This window comes from Zootermopsis nevadensis, unplaced genomic scaffold (assembly GCF_977971745.1).
Source record: "Zootermopsis nevadensis isolate Lab colony 2312 unplaced genomic scaffold, Znev_1.0 Znev_ptg000010l, whole genome shotgun sequence".
Classification (NCBI taxonomy): Eukaryota; Metazoa; Arthropoda; class Insecta; order Blattodea; family Termopsidae; genus Zootermopsis; species Zootermopsis nevadensis.
The window spans coordinates 13646544-13673006 of record NW_028259142.1 but is presented as its reverse complement, the minus strand read 5'-3'; the positions used below and the strand labels follow the sequence as shown (position 1 = coordinate 13673006).

The window sequence follows — 26463 nt, the reverse complement described above, 5'->3', positions numbered from 1 at the left end:
GCCGATGTTGATCTTCTGGGTAGTAACGCCTTGTGGGCTTGTAGGTGGAAACCAACGTTTCGGGGAAACAGTTTCTGTTCACACTACCTACAAGTCCACACAGTATTGCTACTCAGAAGACCAACATCAAAATATACTTTAGGAATTTTTATTTTTAGGTTTCTAGGTAGGAGATGGGAAGTGAAAGGATCATGAACGGGATGATAGCAACCATTCCTCGAATTTAATCTGCTGTTAGCTCCTTCATAAACGTAATTTTGGTCTGTTACTACTTTAACAAATAAGTGTCACGTGTTCAAAGGATGTATACCTACGAACGTGTATCTCTCTCTATATTGATTTTGCCTTGCACTATGGTTACGACACACACACTCAGAAGAAGCTTTGGTGATGAAAATAACGTGCGTGGTCCATCGCTAACAGCTGTGAGTGTATTAATAGGCATAAAGGTGGGAAGGGGTGGGTGGTGTAATTTCTGTAGGAAAGTGTACCTATACCGAGAAAGACAACGAACAAATAATAATCCTTATATTACTTTACTGCAGTCATTTATCATTTCCACACGTACCACCCTCGGTACACTTTGAAAATCGAAAGGACACAACAGTGAGTCACAGCACACAGACTGCGAAGCGTTAATTAATCTGATTTAATGTCAGAAGTGCTTGCTTTAGGTTCAAAGGGGCCAATAGAGCTAAACTGAAAAAGATTAATTCTGAAAGAGGTTGTTGTTTTTGCGATGAGATGAAACTATGTCTTTGTAGAACCGAGCCTCTAACGGTCCCTGTATCAAAGGTGTTTCAAGCAGACGTCTTGGAAGGGGTTTCCCCGTTAATATCATGTACATATTCCAGGTCTCCTCCAGTTACGCTACGTGTCAAACATACAGCCTCCTAGATTTCATATCTCGACAAAACTAGGTAACCTATGTAGGCTACCCGCAGGTAACGAAGTTTCTCCTTGCGTAAAATATAATACGCCTAATTTTAATTCCTCACAAGACCTACTTCACGCCTTTCAGATTCCGATATTTTCCAACACACTCTGCTTTCAAACACTTATCATTTATTTCCCACAAAGTAAAAGACAACGTTTCACAACCATACAAAGCCAGTAGCAATACTATTGTTTCGTACACCTATCATGATCTTCAGCGCTTTCAAAAACAGACGGGATAATAACCGATTGTGAATTGAATAACAAACTATTACGGAATTAATTTACTTCCCAATTTAATCACGAACCAATTTCTATTTGTTAATATTGTTTCGAAATATTAACACGCTGAAATATTCTCAGGTGATTTATTTCACCGATAAGACATTTATCATGACGCTGAGTTATAGGTCAAGCTACAGAGAATATTAACAAACTGCATAAATTAAAATGTAATCTATACTACAAGCTGAGTGTTTCGAAATGCTGAGACGGTTCAGCGTGTTACATCAAAGTTTATGCATGCGCAAGTCGCAGAATAAATAACTCTACACTTACCTCATTTGCAATAGTCCATTCCTCGTTATCGAACACCCAGTCACGACATTTTACCATGCTACTGTTATCAAAAGTATCAGGTAAGCAGGAAGTTTCGTTGTTTATCGGAAATCCGTCGGCGGAAGTTGAATTGCTTCGTGACAGATACCTTTCACAGGAGCTAGGCTTGTCATCATTGAACGGCACGGCGTTGCGTAACCATTCGGGCTGATAGATTGCTTCTTCAGCATCGCATTCTGCGATACGGCACCTGTAATCACATCACGTCGATGTTCATACTTCTGAGTTTACTCCAGACAGCAGAGTTCTTCCGGAAACTGAAAATCGCTCAATCTGCCAATTAATTCCCTGAATTTTATGGAACCCCTTGTTCACTAGAGTACAACAGTTTACATACGCTGGCTAATCAGCCACTATTTTTCTCGCAAATAAAATTTATACAAAAACGGAAAATGGAAACTTCTCAAATTTGCCTTCCTGCTGCCCTCAGCTCGGTGACCTTTTCGTTCCATGACAAATGCAATTTCTAACACTCCCAGTAGTTTTATCTACTACTGCAACTAGAAAATTGTCGTAGAACGCATATCAGGGGAATAACAGGTTACAGTTTTACACTGACTTCAAAATTTACAATTCATAATCACATTTCATTAACAGACCAAGAAAGAACCTTGTTGCATAAGATTATGTAGCCGTAATTCTTGTGCATGTGGCACAAAGTCCTGACGAAGTTCACCTTCAAACGCACAATAAATATCTGCTGACAGTTTTTACAATTTGTCCTTGGTATCGGAATACAGTCAACACGACAGTGACATCAGTAGGAGTCTGTCTTATTTAAACAACTTGTTGAAGTAACTGCAGAAGATGCGAAGTGAAGTTTAACTTATTAACTTCGGCACTGGATGTAAGCCCAGAAGACAGGTCCAAAAGACTGAACATTGCTGAGAACAGCTCCCTTTCAGTCATTTAGTTCGGAAAGCATGCAGGAAATACTTCTATGCATTACAGACGAAGTAACTTTTGAATGAGCTAAGTAAACTTACGCCGTGTTTTGAAACCTGTCTCCAAATGTTACTAGGAAGGTGAAGGCGCACTTATTGGAAACACTGATAAGTTTTGAGTCTCATATAACGTGGAACTGATACTGTTCCCATTGGAGGAAGAAGAAGGAAGAAAGAAAGAAAGGAAGAAGAAGCCATTAGTTTCGGTATAAATCCCTGCATAGTAAATGCCTATAGGTTCGGAGATGTAACATGCTGATCGAGAGATGACCTTTCCCTTATGTTTTCAGTTTAGTGGCCTCGTGCGAAGAATACATAAAAGTATGTTCTGTATTCAATAATATTACAAATTCTGTATTCGTTCCAAGCAATAAATCTTAGTTACAAAAAAAAGTCCTTTTGTTTCGGTGACTAAGTAAATAAAATTAATATGTTTGGGACACGTGACATTTATTGGGCGAAGTAAATTTCAGTTGGAAGTTAGAGCGCTTCAGACAACTAATTGTGTAGGGAAAGGCAATATTAAAATTAATTTTATATAAATAGGTTGTGAAAGCATGGACTCCGGCTGGTTTACAATAGGATCCAATGTCTGTCCTTGTGAACACGGCACTTAATATTCGGGTTCCATAAAATCGAGAATTGTTTGATCAGCTGCATGCAATTTGAGACGACTGCTACGAGCTGGCTAACCATCAGCTGCCAGGCCATTCCTTCTGCAGGTGTTAAACAGGCCGTCGAACTCTGGCGGGAACGTTAACTGGTTAGTAAACTTCAGTATTGGGTCCAGTCAGAGTTGTAATTGAAATTAAAAAGCATCGTCAACGAAGGCCATATATTGAGAGCAAAACTACGCTGTTAAAAATAATTTGCGAGACGTTTCTCTTTTTACGCATGGAATTATCACTTTATTGTTTTGCTTAAATTATTTTTTCAAGTGATCCACAGGTGGGGGTCTTGTGAACCGCCAATCCCCACAATCGGTGCCACCATGACTTCGTTTGAATTTCTTGCTATTAGAGTCGCCACCGTCAGAACTTAATTTCAATTTTTTCGACATCAAACGAACGGCTCATTGATAGGAAAGCATGGTGGACTTTGGCTATGAGTAGATTCACAGACTTTTTGTTTTTAGAAGAGGTTACAGTTGATTCCATCCATGTGATTCTAAAACTCCTATCCATTGTACCATTTAAATAAACTCGGCAGATGATACAACATCGTTAAACAACATGATGTGCTTACCTGTATTTAACATTTGCTGTCGTGAAAGCGTAGCTTAGTCCAGCAATTGCAGCGTAGAATATGGAGAAACTTAAGAGGAAGTAACAGAGACCCTGAAACTTCCCAAAGTGCCCCACTTCGTCCATCACCTTGTCCAGATCCATGGTTCCTTCAACTGCCGTCGCTACGCAAGACGAAACAGATTCTCCTGCGTCCCTTTATTCCTTCGTGAATACGTATCTTCGGAAGCGTTACCTGTGCCGAAGACGATATTATTAATTTATGGTGTTACCAACACACAAATTTTAGGGTTATACAAAGTGGTCGAAAATTCTCTGTGCACATGCGTAATCTACTGTTTCCTTATTCAATCAGTGATGCAACCAGCTATGCAAGTCTTGGTTTTTCAGCTGTAAACCCTACGCGGATAATTACTGTATTAACGACATGTTTGAGTAGAGATTGTCCACCAAGGCCAGAAAGTTTGGTTAGGCCGTAATCTTAACTACAAAAATTGTTTATACTTTACAGTAACTTAAGCAGCAATTCTTTTTCACCCACAATCACTGGACGTGATGAATCTGCAGTCTGATAAACTACTAATAAGTTTAATACCAACATACAAACTCATATAAAAAACCATTAGTTAAACAGTGAGAAGTGCGTCATTATTGATGCAGACGAAATCAAACTGCCATTCAATTACTGAAAGACATCAGGAGAAGGGGTGACCAAAAAGTACAAAGTCAATCTGTCGTCAACAATATAATTTTATGTGAGACATTTTAAAAAACTGTCGTTTACTCTCCACAGGGTTTTTATCGAAAACTCCCTGAATAACTTCTTCATCGTTGTCGATTTCAGATGAAAGTATATGTGCTTGGCAAACAAGCAAAAAATATAAGGAGAAAATAAATTTGCAGTACTTACAAATACCTTGGGCTTTCGCCCACTTCTACTCCTGTTTGTCACATAGTAGAGCTGTTATTTTGAGAGAAAGAACTTTCTAACACAGAAGTACAAACTTAAGATAACTGACACTTTTGTTACCTGAGTTTTAGTAAAGTAAATCCATTCTTCCGACTTCTTAATACACTCGTACCACAAACTTTATACAACACGTAAACACTACACGCCACTCCCTGCCTGCAGTGTAAGCTCGCCCCACACAGAACTTCCGCCTGCCTTCTCACGACTCCGTCAGCAGAGTGTCTACTGCTAGCTGAGCGCAAATGATATGGACTGCTGACCTTCGGTCTATAGGCTAGTTAACTTGAGACCAATAACAAAGCTCGCCTAGTAAAGAGATTTTGTGCACGCACACAACTGCGCCAGGTTGAAGCAGTTTTTACCATGCAAGGGGCTTCACATAACGGGTTTCACTGTGTGGACGGAGGGGAGAGTTACTGTATTGTTATTGGTTAGTTCTGCAGTCAATGGACCGATAGCTCGAACGGTTTAGTGTTAGTGGAAATGTACAGGATTTAACGAATTCGTTTGTTAGCATTGCTAACTGATCCGTTTATTGAAGGAAAATACAATTTATTTATTTTTATGCTTAGGAAGATCGTGTCTGTCCGTGTCATTGCCAATCACTTGTTTTAACTGATTTCGATTCAATTCGGTATAGAAGATCTACGCTGACAGTTGTTACAAAAATTTAATGTTAGTTTTCATAAGCCAAACGTAATTCTTGCTTGAAGCTCGTATCTGGCATCGATTTTCTCTGAAGAACAGCTACCTATCCGTATTTTAACTGTAGCACTATAAGACGACAGCATGGCTGAAATAACATCAGGACCAGTAACAACACAGCAGAAAACAGATTTAAAATGTATGTTGTAGAATGCATATAAAACTGGAGGACAACTTTCTGATCTTATTTAATCGAATTAGTCTTTTGCTAAATTCTTGCGGAAAAAGAGAAAAAAATTCGAAACACAAAGAAACGTGATCGATATTATTAACAAAACTAGTCAACAGCAGATTTAGGCGACGAGTATGAAGCTGGCTGTCTTCATGGATGTTGCGACGGGTAGTCTGGTAGATATTCACCTACGTTTCAAGGTGCTTCCTTCATCGCCTTGATGGCGTAGGCATCAAGCGTCTCTGAAACAACGGCCGTATCTACCGGACTACACAGTGCAACATCCCAGACGACAGCCGCCTTCAATGTCTTTCTTTTCCACTGCATCAATCATGTCAACTTTAGTCGTCAGAAACACGGATATGATATAAAATGTTAAAACTCAAAGTTCTGTGGTTAACCGCAGAGATAACTGAGTCTTACTTCTGCTGAATGGAGTTGGCATGTTCAATTATTCTTCATGTCTGATTACTTGGACTATCTTTTCATATGACAGGCTGGGTCTGGTCCATACTGGTCAGATGTGTTTATGCTATGGGGCACCAAAACCTCCTGTTAACGTTATGCAATTTAGTTGAACAATAACTAAGTAACTAGGTGGCTTATCGAACCCTAAGGTTCATCACCGAATTAACCAAAGCCCTCCACCGGACCCTGTCCTGGGCCAACAAAATCCAGTCTCCTTCGACTCCTATCTTCCATAGATCCCGCCTGACATTATCCTCCCATCTACGTCTAGGTCTCCCCAGCGGTATCTTCCCCTCAGGTTTCCCAACCAGTACCCGGTGCACACCTCTTGTCCCATCCATGCGCGCTACATGCCCCGCCCATCTCATTCTTCTCGACTTAATCACCCTGACAATGCTGGGGGAGGAGTACAGATTTTTAAGCTCATCATTATGCAGTTTTCTCCAATCTTGTCCTTAAAATAACATCTCTCGTTAGAAGATTTAGACGTTCGAGCTAAGGAACTACTTATTCGACCGCCATGTTAGTGTGTTACTGCCAAGTGGCAAGGTCCAGACTTCGAAGTATGAGTTCGAATCTTCCAACTACAGTGGCCTTTTAGTGTAATTTCTGCGAGCCAAGTTATGATGAAGGGTAACAGGAGAATGAGGAGCTGATCTTCTACCCAAGAGGTTCTACGACATTATTCATTATCTCATAATTAATTACGGGGAGGAACGATGCAGCGTGTCTAATCCATGACGGAATACGACGATAAAAGTGATGAATACTGTGTTAAAAGTGACATAAATGAAGAATATTCTCAAAGCACTGTGTCGTTTTATCAGTGCCGGTGCCATAAACAAAACTTGTGCGGACATGAAGAACGAACTGTTCAAAAGATACCACATTGTCGATGATGGTCTTCTTGGTAGTGGAATTGTAGGCAAATATTCGTGTTTCGAATTAACATACTACCTCCTTCTTCAGGTTACTGACACTGCGTGGATTTGCAAACAATTGCTAGTGTTTCGGAGAAAAATACCACATCCGTCTTCAGGGGTCTAATAATGTCATGCGGACTTGTACTAACTAACGTTTCTGAGGATCATACTGCATCCATTTTCAGGATTGAAGTCCTGGAGGCTTTATCTTCTTCAGAAACGTTGTTATTGTCTCTACCAACAAGTCCACACGGCGTTATTACCAAACCCTGAAGACGGAGGTGGTATTTTTCTCCGAAACGTTGGTACCTATCTGCAAGTACACACGCCGTTACTACCCAGAGGAACAACTTCAACGCCGCGCCATGAGAACCTGAAGTCTCTTAAAAGCTGCCATATTTTGATTACAAAGTCCCTGTGTATAAGTTCTTGCTGACCATTTACTTTAACCCTGTGCCATTCCGTGTAAAGTAATTGCGTCACATCACCTTATATTAATTTATTCATCTCTTTATTGCCTCCTTTCTTTAAATCCTTGGGTGTAAAAACAACAAATCCGATGGTTTCGTACCATTTTTAAATATCCTCTTTGGTAGAGTTACGACCTACAAAAAGCTGTACTTTGTACTTTGCTCAGGGTCTGTTCTCTAAGTAAAGTCTGAAGATCGCTGCATGTGACTCAGACCCTTATCTCTTCTGATACTGGCACCACCTTTCATGTTACATAACAGACCCCCAATTTGCGTTTTCTTTGTAAGTCCTAATCCAAATAAATGAATAGCACGCTTCCTGCTGGATCCGGGGAGCTTCTGTTATCTGGCCTATCCGCTCGTAAACACAGCGATCTGTCTCATTTTCACGGGCAACAAAAACAGGGAACTTTAATTTGGGATGGTTTGTGTTGTTTGCGGATTTGCTTATCGAACTGGTCTCCAGGTTCACTTATTGCATGTTGCTGCTAAGCATATCGCATACATCGCACGCAACACTTCGATAATTACACGCAGTATCGATTTAATTTTACAAACCTTTGTGGGTTCTAACAGGGTATATGTTTTGCCTTGTGAGTTATTTTTTGTACTCGGATTTAATTTTGAGAAAAAACTGTAGTGCTCCAAACTTGTACTTAGCTTCCCATTGTGCGTCTCTTACGATTGCTATATTTTGATACCGTCTATAGCACTGTATACCTATAGTACGATAGTGTATTACAATCATAATAACATGTTTCGACTATAGGTCACATTAGGATTGTTTTATACAAAAACTCTTTTTTGCCACTGAATTGCTGTGTTTTGGATTGCCACTTCTCCAATTTACCCATTATATAAGTTCTTGTGTTACAATAGGTTACATAATTGCAGTGTATTTTCTTACACGTTAAAAATAAGTAAAAAGTAAAGTAAAGTTTTCCGAAAATAATTCATATTTTATAAGTAAAAAAGTAAAAAGGACATTTCTTTTGTTTAATGTTAAAATTGATCACTGCCGTTCAAATTTAATATTTTTATTTTTAAAACTTGTTATTTAATTCACAGTTCTATTGCTGCTGATTTTCTTGAGGCGTTTATTGTTTCTTCGAAAATAGTTATTCTTGCTGTGTGAATGGCTTAATGTTTTAAACAACTGTGCATTTGTCAGCAAAACAATATTTTTTTCAAGCAGCCTGTATTCTTCGGTAGCTGTGTTCACATTTGTCATAGGTAGGCCATCTTTTCCGCGGGTGCCTCATAAGAGACCGTTATGTACCGGAAGTGTTATGGAAATGACAAAAACTTGTGCACAAAGGCAAACACCACATCCTTGTCTCAGTATGACACACAATGATATCATTTCAGTGTTCTAAAGATGGCCCAAAGGGGACACGTTACATATTCTTGCATGTTTGCAAGTTGGATTTCAGAATACAGTCGTAACAACACACACACCAGGACGTCAATAATTCCATGCACATGTTGCAAACGTTCGGTGGTTTCTTGTGTTCTTAGTATTTAAAATCTAAATGCATCTTTCTTCTTGAAAAACTGACTGGACTTTCTAACCTTCGAGGAACTTCGTGATTCGGTATTGCTAACGGTGTAGAAATGTAGTAGCTAAAAGCGAATGCTTGCAGAATTATTGGTGGGGAGACACATCTATTAGAAAGCGGTCACTTTGAAGACCGAAAAGAACTCTTTGAATCAAAGCACGAGTAAATATTTGAGAAGTCGGTCAAAGAAAACATCGCGTATCAACTGGTTAACGCTATTTAAAGAAATATCTTGAGCCCTAAATAAAAAAATGTAGAGATACTAATCGTTAATGAAGGGGATACATGTAGATACCACTGGGCGGTAAAGGGTTAAGATAATCTAATGAGTAAACTGTGTAGATGGGAACTAAATGGAATGGCTCACGGTCTGTCTTATGTCCAGAGTTGTTATAAGCGACGTCGAACCTTCGGCTTCTACTACAACAATACATTTTTATTGTCATTAAATTTTTACAGCAACTTTTTTAAAACAAACAAAATTGTTAAGGGATGATAAAGTCGCTGAGAAATCTCAGGAGCTAAAGAGGGTTTCATGCAATTCCATTGTATTACGATTTACTCAAGTGTTCCAATAAAACAAACCAACGTCAACAGCCACCCATCACTGCAACATTAAACGTAGGTTAAATGTTGTACACAGGTACAAAATCAAAAATTAATCGTTACACGTATTAAACCGTATGTGGTTCCTTAACGACGAAATCCTTTTGGACAATGACTTCATGCATTGTATATTATGTCTCTTAGTAACGAAAATGACAGGTTGGACGGAAGAAAATGGGGAGACGAATGACCTTGTATTACAAATGTACTGTATGGGAGGATGACATGAAACTGTGCCGTGTCTTAAAGAATGTTGCTGACTGGATTCATCTTGCTGATGAGAGGTTTCAGTGGCGGGCCCTTATGAATACGTGATGGCCTTCAGATTTTGTAAAATGTGCATGTTTTTGACCAGCTAACTGACTGTCAGATTCTCAAGAATTTCTGCACTCCATACAGTTTTTTTTTTACTTATTTGGACATCCAATACATGTCACAGGTACTTGTAATAATTGCCTTTAGGCTAATGTAAAAATTAAATTTTGTTTAACGAGAGACATTCATCGAACACATTCTTGTAGAACAGAGAGTTATTTGGGACGCGAAATTGCAAAGTTAGAAATCGAAGATTTCGGCTTGTCTTGGTCGCACAATGTAATATTAAATAAAGCGGAAATCATATTGGGGGGGGGGGGGGGACATTGTCGTCATTATAGAGCGAGGTTATAAACTGTCTGTGTCAGGATCAGAGGTGCTGTAGATACAGGGCCTCGGGGCCCGTAGAGACATTTACTGGTCGTAAAAATAAACTAATTGAAGACAGACCGCGCAGAAGCGCATATATTGATGGAACAAGTATATACGGCCGCTGAACTAAATGACTTCTTGAACTCATATTTTATTCAGTCAGAAGTCGATACAGCTATCATACTGTGACGCAGCGCGTTTTATTTACGGTTATTTTTTGGGGATGGATTAGTCAAGAAAGCGACTTGGTACGGGTTGGACGACCAGGGTTAGGTTCTTACGTCTGCGAGTATGAAGATTAGGAACATTGAAGATTCTGCGATGTTTAATTCAGTAATATTTGACAATGATCACATGATGACATGTTCTGCTCGTGAATACGTTATGTTCGTACCTGCACAACTTTCGCGCAACTGGTTTGAGCAGCGGCCTTGCGACCAGGGTGACTTCGGTATATCCTGTACCTAACGGTTGACTGTTTCTGCATCCGAAACGTTGTCATGACGCTTTGTTCAGATAATTTCATGCTATTCATTACATAATGCAATATTAATGTTTGTGCACTTGTGAGGTTTGTTACAGTAATGTTGCATCTCCGAATGTGTTCAGGACGCGGTCCAAGTACAGGCAACCATCCAACCAACCAACGGGGTTCTAAATATCAGATATGTATTCAATATTTGGCTTCACTGTGTTAAGAATAGTAGCCACAGTGACTGGGTTCTGGCAGTGTGCCACAGATCGTTCCCGATTCTTCAGCATGTGACTGAGGCGTTCCGTCATCGGCAGGACCTTTGTCCATCATTTGCGTCGCGAATCGAAGATGCAGCATTCTGACGCTGCTGCCTTAATGGCCTTTCCCTCTTAAAGACGAAGTAACTAACGGTTCAATATGCTTTAATACGTTGAGTTAACGGTGACATACAAATTAAACCTCCCAAGTCATCTTTAGCAATTATATAAATTTCTAGAACGGAGTTTGTTGCTATTTCACATACCTAACCTTATCAGCCTTGATGTTTAATTATTGTAGATACAAATCTTCTATTACGATGTACTGTATTTATTCTTTGTACTATTAAATTTGTAATGCTACTTCCTTAAAGTATTTTATAGGACATTTCTCTAAAATTCTTTACTCACCTATCACCATTGATAAGACGTAATGTCTAAAAGTCTAATCAGTATTATATACATACTGATTCACATTAACTTGTGTCGGTTTTCAGTGAAACTTACTCAGATGATCGAAATCAGTAGCTTTAAAAACGGAATGCATTTCGAACAGAATAATAAATGAACGCCAAACATGTCGCCAAAAATTCCAAAATTCCAATTTCTTGTTTAAATGAGACATGATATTATTGATGGATATAATGTTAAAGATGTGGTCACGTTCCTGAGCTGTTTTTAAACAATAAACCATATGATATAGATTTTATTCATTATTTAATGGGGATGCTCGTGGGAATAAAAATGCATACACGAGTAGGTCTTTAAGAAACTGCTTATATTTAACACATGTAAATCTGTGTATATATCTTAAAAATACATTTTAAATGCATATTTGTAATTTCGGACTCCACATTGGTCTTGATGCAGATAAGTATGTAGGTACATAGTATAGCACAGTCCCTATCCTACAAAATTGTGTTCCGTTATTCATAGCAACTAGATAGACTAATTACGACATGTTACTCCATTAATCTGAGTCTTTCTTGAGAAGATGGTAGCTCAGCTGGTAGACATTTCACACGACCATTGGACCTTATCCTGAGTAGGCGAACCCAGTCCACATCTTCATGCTCCAATTCATTAAGATGTATTTTAATCAAATCCGTCCCTAGGTTTGCCAAGTGCACTCTTCTCTTCTACCTAACTAACTAGCTGGCTTAGAGGACCCGAAGGTTCATCACCGAATTAACCAAAGCCCTCCACCGGACCCTGTCATGGGCCAACAAAATCCAGTCTCCTTCAACTCCTATCTCCCATAGATTCCGCCGGAGATTATCCTCCCATCTACGTCTCGGTCTCCCCAGCGGTCTCTCCCCTTCAGGTTTCCCAACCAGTACCCGGTGCACACCTCTTGTCCCATCCATGTGCGCTACATGCCCAGCCCATCTCACTCTTCTCGACTTAATCACCCTGACAATACTGGGGGAGGAGTACAGATTTTTAAGCTCATGATTATGAAGTTTTCTCCATGCCCCATCGTCTTCTCTCTTAGGCCCAAATATCTTCCTCAACACCCTATTCTCAAACACCTGCAGTCTATGTTCCTCCCTCAGAATGAGAGACCATGTTTCGCACCCATACAAAACAGCAGTCAAAATTATTGTTTTGTATACTTTAATTTTCAGGTTCTTAGAAATCAGACGGGAAGACAAAATCACTCTTCTCTTCAGGTTTTCAAATTAAAATTATTCACGAGATACCAAGGAAGAAAGAACACGCGCGGTATTTTACACCGCTCCCCCCAGTACCCCCTAAACTCGTCTTTCGTTTAATTTTTTGTATCAAAGATTTCTGATGTTTTCATATTTAATGTGAATAGCGCATACTTCTGGAATCATAACCAGTAGATACGTACACTTCAAAAAAGACAAAATTTTTGTGTTTATAAGCAGGCCTGTAAAACATCTGCATAAGATTCACGTTTTTTACGACGAAAAGTACTTGGCAGTTCTTGCAGTAAAACGTAATTCTTATGGTTTGCATGCTTTATGAGGTAGCAGGCGTCTCAGTAATGTTTCCAGTATGATGGAAAACACGTCTCATTAGCTCAGTGTTTCAAAAAGTATTTCTTATAACACTTTTCAGAGAACTAATTAAATGCGTTTATTCGCGTTCTTGACAGAAAACAAACAAGGCTAGTTACATCCAGGCACGAAAAAGTACAATAACAAATAATATAGTAAACAAATGACGTAAAAGATTAAAAAAGACAAAATACGGTCAGATGTACAACATGAAACACAGAAAATAGACAAAGTGTACAAATCTAAGTACAAACAATATTATTAAATATCCGTTAGTAAAATATAATCCTTGTTGTAGATGTCTCAGTCCTTGCAAGTAGCATTGGCAACAGAAACACGTCCAGCTAAAGAACTGATCTTTAGACTTTGACTGCGGCAACCATAAATGTACAGTCACCTCCAATGAATCTAATAGGTATTCGTGCACTAACAGAATTAAATACGCAATAGATAATTTTTATTTTAAATACATTAGTAAGGAAAACACTATCAAGATATCGCAGCCTGGAATAGTGTTGAGAGATTCAGTCTAACTAAAATAACTTTAAAATTATCGTAACATGTGCCTACAAACAATTAGCTACGGCATAAGGCGGCATATTTTCTTTGAACAGTTTAGAGTTTGCACGTAATGACCTCTATAATAAACCCCCCCCCCACCACCACCACCACCACCACCACCACTGCATACCACGTTCCCACTTTTAATTTTCTACAGTCAGTAAACCTAAAAAGAACATGACAACAAAGCGACCTTGTCAAGCGAAAACACCAACTACAATTTGTATGCAAATAGGGCCCTGAATTTTTTGCAGCAACAAATCTTCCTAAATTGTGAAAAACTTGTTGTATAATTTTCTTGTACAATTTAAAGCAGCGACATACGGCCATAAGTTAATCAGCCATTGGAACTATACATGCGAAATCTTGTATGGAGATCCAATCAAAATCTAAATAAAAAGTCTGTGTGGGAAACTACTTGGACCTGGATTTGAACAATTATAATTGTAATTACAGATGTGGTAACAATACGAACTTTGAGGTTGCATGTAACACATTTAAATTAGAATTTGTGACATGTGACGTTATGATGCCGGCGAGTCTGAAGATGGTAGTCTTCTGTTGTTGTTGCGTCTGGTTGACGTTTATAATGATTCGTACTTATTTCTTTCGACAACTGCGTGCCAGATCGCGCCAGTATTTTTATTTTAAGAACTACGCCCTGAAAATAATGTTCTGAAATGGGTAACTAAGTTGTATGTAAAATAACAGTCTGATCATGTATAGGCTTCCTAAGTTTTTACGGTATAAATAGTGTTCACTTGTTATAATCTAACCCGATCTTCACTGTAATTTAATTTCATAGACGTAAATTTATTTTTCGAGAATAATTTACATGACTTCTTTTATTTTGAAAGCAAAGTCAATTTTTTCTGGGGCAAGCCTATAACCTTCTTTATGTATCTAAGTAAATTTATGGAGACAGAAGTTATCAGGGCTCTCAGGCACTTTGACACGTGGACCCTATGTACCAACTGTCCTCATTGGGTTATATGAATTTATATAAACGCCGCAAAACATATTTCACAACTATGAGCTTATAGTTTAAAATATCATTTGTGGACTACTGAATTACTGATCGTTCACTTGTAATAACTAATCAGTGATTTTACAACACAAATCGTTTTATGTTTCTGTTAAATCTTTGACGGTGACTTTACCCACATATTGTATTTATGTTTTTCTTTTGGTTCCTGCAGTGCCAAGCAGTCGCTCCCCTAAACGTTAAAAACCAAGTGACATTCGCAACGGCGTTACGGTGTATTTTCCAGGAGGTAGGACCAAAATTATTAAATTCGCCTATTATTTAAATGAGTTTTGTGCTTGAACGTGTTTTCTGGAGATCCATGATTAAAATCTGTGTCCGGAGATTCTCACATTCCGTCTACGAAAATTCCGGGATAGTTCCTTAAAATAAGGCCAAGACAGCCTCCTTCCACATCCTTTCCGTTTTACTGTTCATTACTATTAATCCTGTCATCTGACGAAAAGAAGTCTGAGCTACTGACAGCGTCGTTAAATAAACAAAAATTAGAATATCAGTGCTTTTTGGGGGGGTGGGGGGAGATGCGGCGAACTGCTTTCTTAAATCCGCCTGGCAACATTACGGCACTAGACTCGTGAGTGCTGAAACAAGGCCAGTTTGAGTTGGTTGTTTACCGCGTTGGCATCTTGTCGTGTCACAAGGTTTGAACAACTTGTGATGAAACTGGAAGTCTAGTCCAAGTTTTGTAATTATTAAATCTGGTTTTTCTTGCGCTCAAAAAAATTCATTTAGTTAGAAACTTTCTAACAGCAGTTAATGATTACGATACATATTTTTTATTACTCTTATTTCATAAAGGAATATAGATTTATCTACAGTATCATCATGTCCAAACTCCTGAACAAATTTCTGGATATTCATGAAAATTGGTTTGAATAACCTTTAATTTTCTGACGCCAGTAGCATGTGCAGGCAAAGTGGTAAAGTGGGAGCAACACTACCGCCCTTTAATACCGAGTTCGAAATTATATTTCGCTAACTCTCCTTCGTAGTTTAAAATACGTCACCCGCACGACATCTATAGACGTATTTAGTTTTCTGTTTGATGGTTATAAGTAATGAACAATTGGAGTTGACACACATAAACTTTTGTTACGAGATAAACCATACACACAGGCCTACTTACATTTTTAAAATGAATTATTGTTTTTGTATTTAATTACAAACATTGTAATGGTTAGACCGTTTGATTTCTCGGCTGACAAATTTATACTTAAGTAGTTAGAATCTGTACTGGTGGATATTATGAATCATCAAATAATATCATTTATAACGATAGTTCTGACAACTTTATGATGGCATCATACTTCCTTACAAAACTTCTTTTACTTTTCATAGGTTCACGTCCTTAACGTTTGCTGCGATTTGTTTAAGACTATTGTATACATTCTCTGGACTTGGGGGTCGATCCAAGAATCTACTGCGGTTGGACTTCGTATTGAGAGGGAAGTTCTCTGGTTGGATTGTCAGAGGTAAAAAGGAAAGAAGAAACCGAAAGTCCTATCAAATTAGTCAGTTAGTTAGTTCGTTACACTCGCAATATATCTCAAACGGTGTCAAATACATTCGAAATGAGACGTATATTTTATATCATTTACCATTTGTTTTATGTGCAGTTTTTTAAACAAACTATTGATAAGGACCTATTCTATCCTAATGTAGTGGTCATATCGGACCGATGTGGGCAAACATAAATTCGTCTGTCTGACAACTTGTGGTGTATACCTCCCCGTTTCCAGTACCACATTTAATCGAAATCCGTTCAGTAGTTCTGCAGTTGAACCATGCGGACAGACGGATGGATTCCGCCTCCCAATAATGTGATAGCTTGATGTACTTACTGCAAAGAGTAATTAAATTAAACTGATGGTTCATGTAGCAGGTCTGCACAGAAATGTTAACAGTGAAAAAGACCTTTTCAGAAGTGTGAAGAATAAAGACAATGCTCAATTGTCTATTCGGTAGCTCTAACTTCGCGATTAGAACAGTGACTGTTATTCAGATAATTCTACTTACGTTTAAAACTCGAGATGATGCTTTCTCGCTTCTGCTACAGCAACTGCGCGGAACCATTGTATTATATCGGCCGCCGTTCGTGTTGCAATGTCCTGTGACGTCACAGTTACAAACATGCCAATGGTCATCGCCATAGGGGCCCGTCTGCCGGTGGAACTATTAGTGTATTCTTCGTGTCTTGTGATGTGCTTCCTCGTCTCTCGTCAAATAAGAGCAGGGTCCATTATGGAGTTTAAATTTACACAACCTAAAATAAACCGTGTTTATAAACTTTCGTCTAGGAAGGTAACAAAATATTACTGGAAAAAGATACAGTTTGTGACACACGAATTTAAACTATTCTGTCCCTTTCAGTAAATATTTCGTACGGTAGCAGATCTCAGATTGTTCTGGACTGTTGCGTCGTTTCGTCTTGTGGATAGTATATACCCGCATGTCGGAGGAACATGGTGCTTCCATTTTAGTGTTGAAGATCTTATTTGTTATTTTTGGCGACATACTTTGTAATAGTTGTGCCATAACAACATAGTAATTTTGTGTGTGTGTACGAAATTGGAGATTTTGTTTGAGAATATTCTGGATAGCTCCGTACTGTGCTATCTGAAGTTTTCTGAAAAGAAACAGTGCTGCCACAAATGGGAAAGAGAAACCATAAATTAAGTTAAAACTGGTTGTCTGTTGTGAAAGTTGTAGGGAAAATTTTACACGAAGCTCATTGTCTTAAAACTAAATCATTCTGCAAACATAAACGTACTTGGAACGTGACATAAACTAACTTACAGACTTCGTGAAGGTCGTCAAGAAGTTTAACCTGAATCCTTCTTTGGTGTGGTGAATATTTGATATAATATGAGTAATAAATTTTCGGGCTGGACGCAGTATTTTTAATTTTAAAGTATGGGTTTGCAGCTGAAATAAATACACTTTAAGGCTAATGTAACAGGAAGATCACAAAGAAAATTTTAGGTCATTAACAAAAGAGACAATGGGAGAACAGGAGAAAATCCATAACTGAAAATCCACGTGCTAATCTCGCAAGATACTGAACACGTATCCATTTTGTGGACGCAACAGTTAGGGCAATGTTAACACCAGAACTTCGGAGTAAGGCAAAGATCCAGACACAGAAGCCATTATCTCCTCCAATGCCACTAACTAAAACGGATAATTTCCTTAAAATAAAAATTCAGGACCAGAGTCGTTTGTTGGTTCTCTTCTCCCATTTTATTGAAGTTTCCACTTCAGTTCTCGACCTATAAACCAGGCACACAATGTCCGTGGTATTTTCATTTCCCTCAAGTAATTGTCGGAATAGTACAGGAATGTCGGTCACTGAATTTTCCTCCTGCACTTCTTTCAATTCTTAATACGCCGATCATACCTAACTAGCTGTTAAGTAACACCAGTAGTTGATGTAGTTCAGTAAGGTAATCGAGTAACCATACATTTCAGAACATGAAGTTTAAAAAAATCCTAGTTTGTCGTAACGTTTCTTGTCCGTGGCAATTCCGCCCAAAACATTGCCATCCAGTAAGAAAGTTTTGTGTGCCGTCAGATTATGAAACAATAAACTGTTTGGTATGCGTTTCGTATCTGTGTTTCTCTAAGATTATTTGTCTCCAGATAAGAGGCCAGCGGCCGCAAATGGATAAAGTCACTTAATCTCTTCTGGTACTTTGAAGGCGAGTTTCTGCTCCCATAATTATGCTTTACAACTACTATTACTTTCATCAGGATCGGTATGATTTTTACACCAATTACACTATATGTTAACTAATAACATAGCAGACAAATGAGATAGTCATTCAACTGTATAGGCATGACCGCCTTATAAAAGAGTCGTGGAAGAGAAGTTGGAATTATAATTAGGCATGTTCTTAAATATTCCTGGTTCGAGGCGACAGAAAAATAAGTGCAGTTTAGAGTTGAGAAATATAATTTAAAAATTAATAGATTTATTAACGCTACATTACATTTATATCTGACTGGGTGTGTGGTTTATTTAGCGATGCTGTCAGTAGTTCAAACTATATATTATTTAATGACGGGGCGATTAATTAGTACCTTTGAATTGGAATTGATAAGTAACAAAGCGGTTGTGACCTAATTTAAAGCACTGTCTTAGCATTTGCATGAACGACTGAGGAAAGCCACAGAAGACCTCAGTGAGGATTTCAAGTCTCTGGGCAGAAATTTGAACACGGGTCCTCCTGAATTCGAAGCAGGAATGCTGACCCTTCGACGTTCGATCTGTATGCCCGTGCCATATCACACTGTAGGAGTACACACGACGTCCAAACGCTTAAAACTAACAAAGACGTGTCCTCCGCTGTCAGATCTCCTCAATGACGTCGTGTAGTCTTGTACTCGGCTACCGGCGTCGGCTGCATCCACAGTTTCACAACGTCGTGAGGTCCTCACGTTTGGAATAATATGTAGTCCTTCTCAAGAAGGACTCTGCTCCTCATAGTTAGTTACCGGTGCGTGACTGCAGAAAATAAAATCCTGACGTAAGTGAAATTAAAAAGGACAGCGCGCAGCTGGGCGATGTATCGGTTCAACACATCTCCCGGAGTCTCTCCTGCAGCGTGTTGTTAACATTCCTGACCCGTGCGTTACACTTGTATTGTATGTGCAAACATGAGACGATAAATAGTTTATTACTTTACTACTGCGCACAGGGCAGTTCAAATACATTTATATCTTATAAGGGCTTGTAACCAAACACTAAGAAGTCTACGAGTTATACTGCGTTCCAGCGTATTTGGCCGCTGAACTTCTTTGAATTAGAACCTTGGAGCAAGTCAGTTACCAGAAGTTTTCTGGAAGGGATGGCAGCAGGCCGCGTACAGCACACTCCAAATACAATATCACCACGATATGTAACACAGGAAAGTCGATTTCACTACACTACACATCACTAGAAAATTAACACTGCGGAGAGTATTAGATAATTTTATCTTCTTCACAACTCATCGATCCTCTTCCAATTCTACTCCTCACAAACCATCTCTTTCCGGCATATCACTTAATTAATCACTACCGCTGCTGCTGTCCACTCCATTATCTTCAATTACGTTCAATAGCGTCATCGATTAAGCTTTCTTGCTAATAATAAAACGTTGTTTAAATTAGTGAATGGTTGTTATGGCCAAACATTGTCAGGGTCACGTACGCAACTAGTATTGTAATGTCTTCCTCAATAAAATCCACTAGTCTGCTGAACTTCCACACTGTATTGTACGAATCTGTAGCATTCATTTTCTTATCTGTACAGTATAGAATAACAGGGTCTGGTTCTACAGATGAAGGACAGGCTGAAGGTTCAAGGGCGACTATCAGATTGTCGACGTATCAACGTACGAACTGTCTTGAAATCGAACAAATCCGTCAATGTCGGATTGTGCGTGTATTCGCTTCACATTTTTAGTGCGCTAGACAGAAGACAGCTTTCGAGTAACGGGAATTTATGTGCTTTTTAAAAAAGTAATCCACATCTATTAAGTCGAAATCTGTGAAGCTACAAGCCCTGGCGATATCATTGCTCACAATTACGGTTTCCTTCAAGACAAGTTTGAATCTGAACACTCAAAATATACGTTTTTTTAAAAATAAATCGTCAAATTGCAAGTCGCCAAAATCAGATTCTAAACGTTTGCTAAAATGTTCCTACTAACAACAGTAAGACATGTTTCGGCTTATTTATCGTGATATATATACATATAACAAAAATTTGGCGTCGGAAGTCACTGAAGTTATTCTACATCCGGAAGTGCGTATATAATGTGAATGCGGTCTACGTGATTGAAAGTTAATTTTGTAGTCTCTAGAAGCAGACGATAATTAACCTTGCAACATGTCAGGTTCACACTTATTAAAATTAGCGAGTTTCTTTGAATTTACAGTTTGGGGTGAAAATGAGGAATATTCTGTGATAATTAGGTCCATGATGCCTTCTGTATAATTCTGGCGCCTGCTTTAGAGAAGTAAAGAAGAATTTGCTTGTGATGGGGTTAAATCCACTTAACCAAAGTGGCACTGTGTCTCTCTGCCTTATGATATCCCAATATATAAAGATTTCTCCCAGTTTATTACCCTTAATTTCAAAGAAAATATTGCCACAATATGTTTCCATGTCTGTGTATGTGCATTCCATAGTAAATTGTGAAGTGGTTGAACAATTGCTTCGTAGTAAGTTCATGCTGGTTGAGAGCACCAAAGCGGTTTATTGTTTTCTTCGTATGTTATAAACGTGATAGGCTCTGTTACTTATTTACTGTGGCAGTACTAGGGCTTGTTAATAAGAAGACTATAACGTTTTTATGTCGAGAGACTTGTAAAGGGTGTGTAAAACTTGCTAAAGTGATTTTCGGAAGAAAAAATCCCAGATAAGCTACGTCAGTATTAAAAAATACTGCTATATCTGGTGTCTTATGGTAACTACTTGCAGCATGTAGCAACTCATTTGAATAGGTTTTTGTAAAACCACGTGAGTAAACTTTTTGATAGAATTGGGCTATTGTTACCATGACAACCACTAGGGGTAAATGCATCGTATCCTACAAGAACGTTGGTCCAATCACGGAAAGCTGTATCTATCGTCTGTTTCCCGCTGACAAGACATGAGACGCGTGTTATATTACTACTAGGTTTTGGCTTACGCACTGACCATAAAGAAACCACCGAACGTCAGTTCACCCAGCAATGACAAAAGCCAAAGGAGTCCGAAGATGACTTTGATGGTTCTCTTCTGGGTTGTAGCGCCGTGTAGTCTGGCAGAAGTTTACCAACGTTTCAGAGGTCCTTGCTGCCTCCATCATCAGGAAGATAACCATCTTCTTACTCACCTCAAGTCCTATAAAAATAACTTTAGCTTAGGTACAAAAGAGGTTATTAAGCTGTAATTAGACACTTACCAATTATTCTTGGGGGAAAACAAATCACACTAAATAAATAGAGTGTTCGCTTTTTCCTTTCTTTCCAGATTTTTTTTGTATTTTTTTTTTGTGAACTTGTGGTTCTTCAAATAATAGATTAATTTGTCCTGTCAAGAACATTCACTCTCCGCCCCGCGTCCGTGCGGCCTTCACCGTTTCAGTCTGTGGAGCATCCAGATTTTTGTGTTGTATTCACGTCACATGTTTGCATTCCTTGTCTCCCTCACTCTACACACATGCCCTGCCATATAAAAAATGTTTAAAACCGTAAAATTGTACTGACGTTTTCCTTCCAGATGTGTGACAGAGCGGGATCTCCTAAGTGCGTCAGGCCGGACACTCTTTACGAGAAAGACGAAGTCCTGTTTGCTTATTTTGTGGTAAGTCCGTGTGTGCATATGTTTCTTAGCTTCCGGTAAGAAACTCTCTATTAATTGTAGTTTACAGTGTATGTTTGTTTAGTCATATGCGAATTTATTTTCTTTTTGGCTAGAATCCCTCGTTAACATACAGTATAAATATCCTGGTGGACGGTAACATACATTTTCAGAAGTTTTAATCAAAAGGTAGTTGCATACGCGACTTCAAAACAGAAATCTTTTGTGTCCACGCCTTCTTCGTCACCGCGTCTTCACGTTGTGTATGAAGTAGACGGCCTCCAGATTGCTGATAGAAACTAGAATATGTTGCATAAGCATTTGCGTACAGATGACAACGGGTGTTTGTACGGCTAGGCTTTGATGAGGGGGGGGGGGATTATAACAGCCTCTAACAATAAAAAATAATTAGGTCGTTACGAAATACCACAAATAGCTTCAGACCTCGACGGGTTAGCATATTTGACTCGACGTTCGTTGGAATGATGACACGTGCGTACAGTTTTAGACAGAAAGTCAGACTGAACAGACGATATATACCTTGAGAGAACTATAGTTAAGGGAAGTTGTACTGAAATGGATCTCCAAGAAATGGTATGTAAAGTTGGGATTGGATTCATATGGCTCATAATGGAGCCCAGTGGCGGACTTTTGTAAGCAAGATGTCTACTCTATAAAGTTAAATGTTCCTTTGTGTGCTCGTAAGGATAAAATTAAGTTGTGTCTGTGTCGATTGAAACCATAATGGCGCACAGTAACCTGAAGGTAAATCAGCAGGCATTCTAGACCTCTGTACTAGGTCAACATGAATGTTCAGCTTCACGCTCCGACCGCTCTGTGAAAGAGTGTTGGGTATCCAGCAGATCAACAACTAAACCAGTGTTTCCTAAGGAAATTGGGAAAGCGCCCTTAAGAAACTGTGAAAAGAACAATTGTCAGTGACTATAATAATAAATATTTCTGAAGAACACGGCTATAGAAGACTAGGCCTACAGTTAAGCGATTAATGTGGGAACACAGCCGTCTGAGATGTGAAGTGGTTCTCAAAAATGAATGGCTTCGGCCAACTTTGAAAACGACATTAAACATTTAAACACCTGAGTTTAAATTTAAACTGTACTAAGAGTCGATATATGTAGTTGGGACTGTGAAAGACAAGAGTGATTCGGTGGTTTCTTTGGCCTTCGGAATATCGAAGATAACATTTCGTGGTTTCGTGATAGAGAGTCGAGAAAGGCAATTATTCTTAATCAGCTATTAAAATTAATGCATTTGAGGCCGGTAGTGGTTTTAAAAGTTGTTTTAAATATTTAAAATTAGGTTTGTCGAAAGGGATGGCATTTCTTGTGTGTGTGAAGCGGGCACGCCTTTGTATCTGTCGAAAACTGAGGACGGGTTTTCGAATCCCTGTCTTGTCATGAGTGGAAGTTCAGGTTTCTTTATATTGAGTCGTCCTTTGTAAGTAAAAACTTTGAAATGGGCCAATTCCTCATCAAAGGAATTTTATAAAATGCCTATTAAGGATTAAATGGCTTAAATTACTCCAGAATTGGAACTCACCAGAGGGTGAAGAAATATCATGTCGGAAGAACAATATCCATGAAAAGACGTTAGCGTTATCGTTTAAAAACCAGATACTAGCATGTGGGAGTAAACATTTTATTGGGAAAATGCTGTGTTATATCTGTTGCGTGAGATATTAATCGATTCCAAACTTTTTTCTTTATAGTCCTTGTTTTACTGCCTTATGAAAAGTAACGGATCTGACAGAATCTTATAGAATTTTTAAATTTTTACGTCTGTTTCCATTCTTATTTCTTACGACGTTTTTAAAAATTATTAATCTGTTGATTTAAATATTTCTATCTTTTGTCGGTAACAGTTGTGTCCCAGGGAAGGTACAGAATTTATTCTTCCTAATTGTCCTCCCTTGTACATCAAATTCCCTGTTGTGGTTTCTTCCCTCAAATTTTTCCGGCTAACGTAAAAATATTTTCCCTGATAAATTGTTACGGTGGAAATTGTGCACGTAATTCGACCACTAAATAGTATCAATTTGAATTTATAGTTCTTCACTCTGCGATGTACAGGCTCGATTAAAACATTCTTGAAGGAATGGAAGCTCTGTTTTCCCGAGAATATTTTGTTATTATTGAGTTTGTTATTTATGTTTGGGGTTCTGGTAGTAATTTTTGAGGTCAGAAGTGTTCCGCTGTCCGTAAAGTTGCGAACTGGTGATGTAGTGGAAATGAATGGGACTTCACGGATGATTCCTCGGAGCAAGACGCACTTTTCCCTCGAGTGTTCCCTAAATAACTTTGCTTCTGTTACACAGAAGATGTGTAAAAAGAATGAACTTGCAAAGTGTTGAGGGCGAACTATATTTACGCTTCTTTCTTTCAGTGCGCTCTATGCGTAATGCGTGATGGCGCTCGCGTATGGTAGAACCAAAATTAAATATTGTAGAATAATTTATTAAGATGTTTGTTACTAGTAATTAACGTTAACGTGAATTTTTAGGAATATGCTTCTTGTGGGTGTTTGCAAATAGAAGTTAAAAATATCTATAGTGCAGCGTCCCGATGTGTATTCTTCAGGTACTAAATATTAATTCACTCGTCACTTTCTACACACTTACTAAGTGTTTATCGAACTACAAGTTCCGAACGCATGCGCCAATCTTCAGGTTCGACGTGTCTACGTTGTTATTGCAGTCCAGAATGCAGTAACTGCGTAGTACGAACGCGGGAAGTGTTAAGTGACGAGTGAAGAAAGTTCAAGAAACAGAGGTTAAAAAATGTTTAGCACCTTCACTGTGTCGGTCTGTTTGTCTGCAGAAACAACTCATTAATCGCTGAACGGATATTCTTGTAATCTGATATTAGGCAATTTTCTTAACACTTGTCTTAACATTAAAAATTTCTGCTAAATTCGGTCAACGTATTGGACACGTCACACAAAGACCTTGTACCGTTTCTGAGCGCGGAAATGACTGCGCTTGGGAAAAGCACCCACCGTTTGGGGAATCCCCATTTGAAGTACTCCGTGATGACTTCATCTATAAGCACGTACTCCATCCACGCACAGGGTATTGACCCCCAGACAATTCTGACGTCACTGGTAGAATTTACGAAGGTCAAATGCCAAGTTCGGGCGAGCGTGCTAGAATTGTTATGCAGTGCATTAATTTTTAACATTATTTTATGCTTTATATGTGGGTTTCGATGTAAAATTACTGTAACTGTGAAGGAATTGAAGACTAGAATTTGGAAGAATTGTCTGGAATTGATCGATGTTTGTGTGATACGGTTACTGGACACTAGTCATAATGGTGAATTATGAAGAAGAGGAAGATGATGCTGTTGTGGAGATTAAATGTCAGTTGTTATAAACAGGTACGAAGGTTTCTTTAACCCATAGGAAGAAACATTATCATAAATAGCGCCATTGCCATAGAGCACAAGGTTGTATGTTTTTATGATACATAAATTACAATCTCTTAACTTGGGTCGGTGAGTGGAACAATGGAAGGTCAGATAGATAGAATAACGTCAAAATTGCAATACTGGAATATGTGCGCGAACCAATGAGAGCGATTGGGTGTGTACTGCTGACCAATAAGTATGGTGGAAAGAGTGTGTGTCTGTGTCATTGAAATCGACAGGAAATATCTGCGACAATCTAAACTGCAAGTAACGAATGCTTAGCACAATTTACGTTAATCAGCATCAAGTCACTGACGTCACTCTAAATGTTGGTGCGTACTGCACTGTTCAGCCTCTGCATCTGGTGTCCAGAAAGTACTTTCTGCCTCTTTCATCAGCCGTAGCAGGAACTCAGCACCTTTGGAATCTCAGTGTATGCCGCAGAGTACACGTTTCCACTCTTGTTTATTTAGAAGATAATGAAAGATAACAAGTGATTTAGAACGTGTATAAGATTTAAATATTAGTCCACGTCGTGTGACGCGATAAGATACAGCAACCGAAAGGCAAATAAGAAAGATTGTTTAAGTAAAGCAGTACAACCTGTTTCAGAGAGTCGTAGGTGTTATTTAGATCAGTGACATAACACATTTAAAGTTATGAGGAATACGTATAAAAATTGACCGACTATCAGATACATGAACAGCAAGGACAACGAGGTATGCAGAATGTTTCGAAGTAATGTGCCGTAAATAATAATGGTCCTTCAGGACATTACTATGAGTCAGAAGTGGCATATGAACATAGGCCCAGAAATGTAACAATAAAATTTGCATGGCTTTTACATTATCTTTGAAATACGAAATATTTGACTGAAGGAAGATGTACTTGAACACAACATATGCTCGAAATGCCCTCCATGATTATGAATGCATACGTCAACGCAATGTCTTAAGGAGACACGCATTCGAAAACCCCGGATGTGGTACGAATCTCGTTTGCTGCATCCTGTATGCGTTGCCAGAGTTTCTGTCTGGTATC

At 38.7% G+C, this 26463-nt stretch overlaps 2 protein-coding genes and 1 long non-coding RNA gene across 8 annotated transcripts in view; 1 reads left to right on the top strand and 2 right to left on the bottom strand.

Moving 5' to 3' along the window:
- Positions 1-16822, bottom strand: part of LOC110841495 (organic cation transporter protein-like) — a 30492-nt gene extending 13670 nt beyond the window's left edge. Inside the window, exons 1-4 of one of the 3 annotated variants that reach the window (XM_087346056.1) lie at positions 16684-16822; positions 16393-16507; positions 3744-3977; positions 1495-1744 (exon numbers count right to left, since the gene is read on the bottom strand). In XM_087346056.1, coding sequence (XP_087202182.1) covers positions 1495-1744; positions 3744-3886 — 393 coding nt within the window. In that variant the 5' untranslated portion in view covers positions 3887-3977; positions 16393-16507; positions 16684-16822. Of the gene's footprint in view, positions 1-1494; positions 1745-3743; positions 3978-4772; positions 4953-16392; positions 16508-16683 lie in introns of those variants that run through there. The other 2 variants (XM_022087114.2, XM_022087113.2) reach the window with 2 other exon arrangements.
- Positions 16823-16824: 2 nt separating this feature from the next.
- The window catches only part of LOC110841493 (lysine-specific histone demethylase 1A), a 502755-nt gene continuing 493116 nt past the window's right edge, over positions 16825-26463 (top strand). Inside the window, exons 1-2 of one of the 4 annotated variants that reach the window (XM_087346037.1) lie at positions 16825-16968; positions 21917-22000. In XM_087346037.1, coding sequence (XP_087202163.1) covers positions 16867-16968; positions 21917-22000 — 186 coding nt within the window. In that variant the 5' untranslated portion in view covers positions 16825-16866. Of the gene's footprint in view, positions 16969-21916; positions 22001-24709; positions 25393-26463 lie in introns of those variants that run through there. The other 3 variants (XM_022087108.2, XM_022087106.2, XM_087346038.1) reach the window with 3 other exon arrangements.
- On the bottom strand, positions 18622-20026 carry LOC147874257 (uncharacterized). The gene is made up of 2 exons (XR_015534412.1): positions 19496-20026; positions 18622-19171 (listed from the first exon to the last, which is right to left on the bottom strand). It is a non-coding gene; the product is annotated as an uncharacterized LOC147874257 (long non-coding RNA).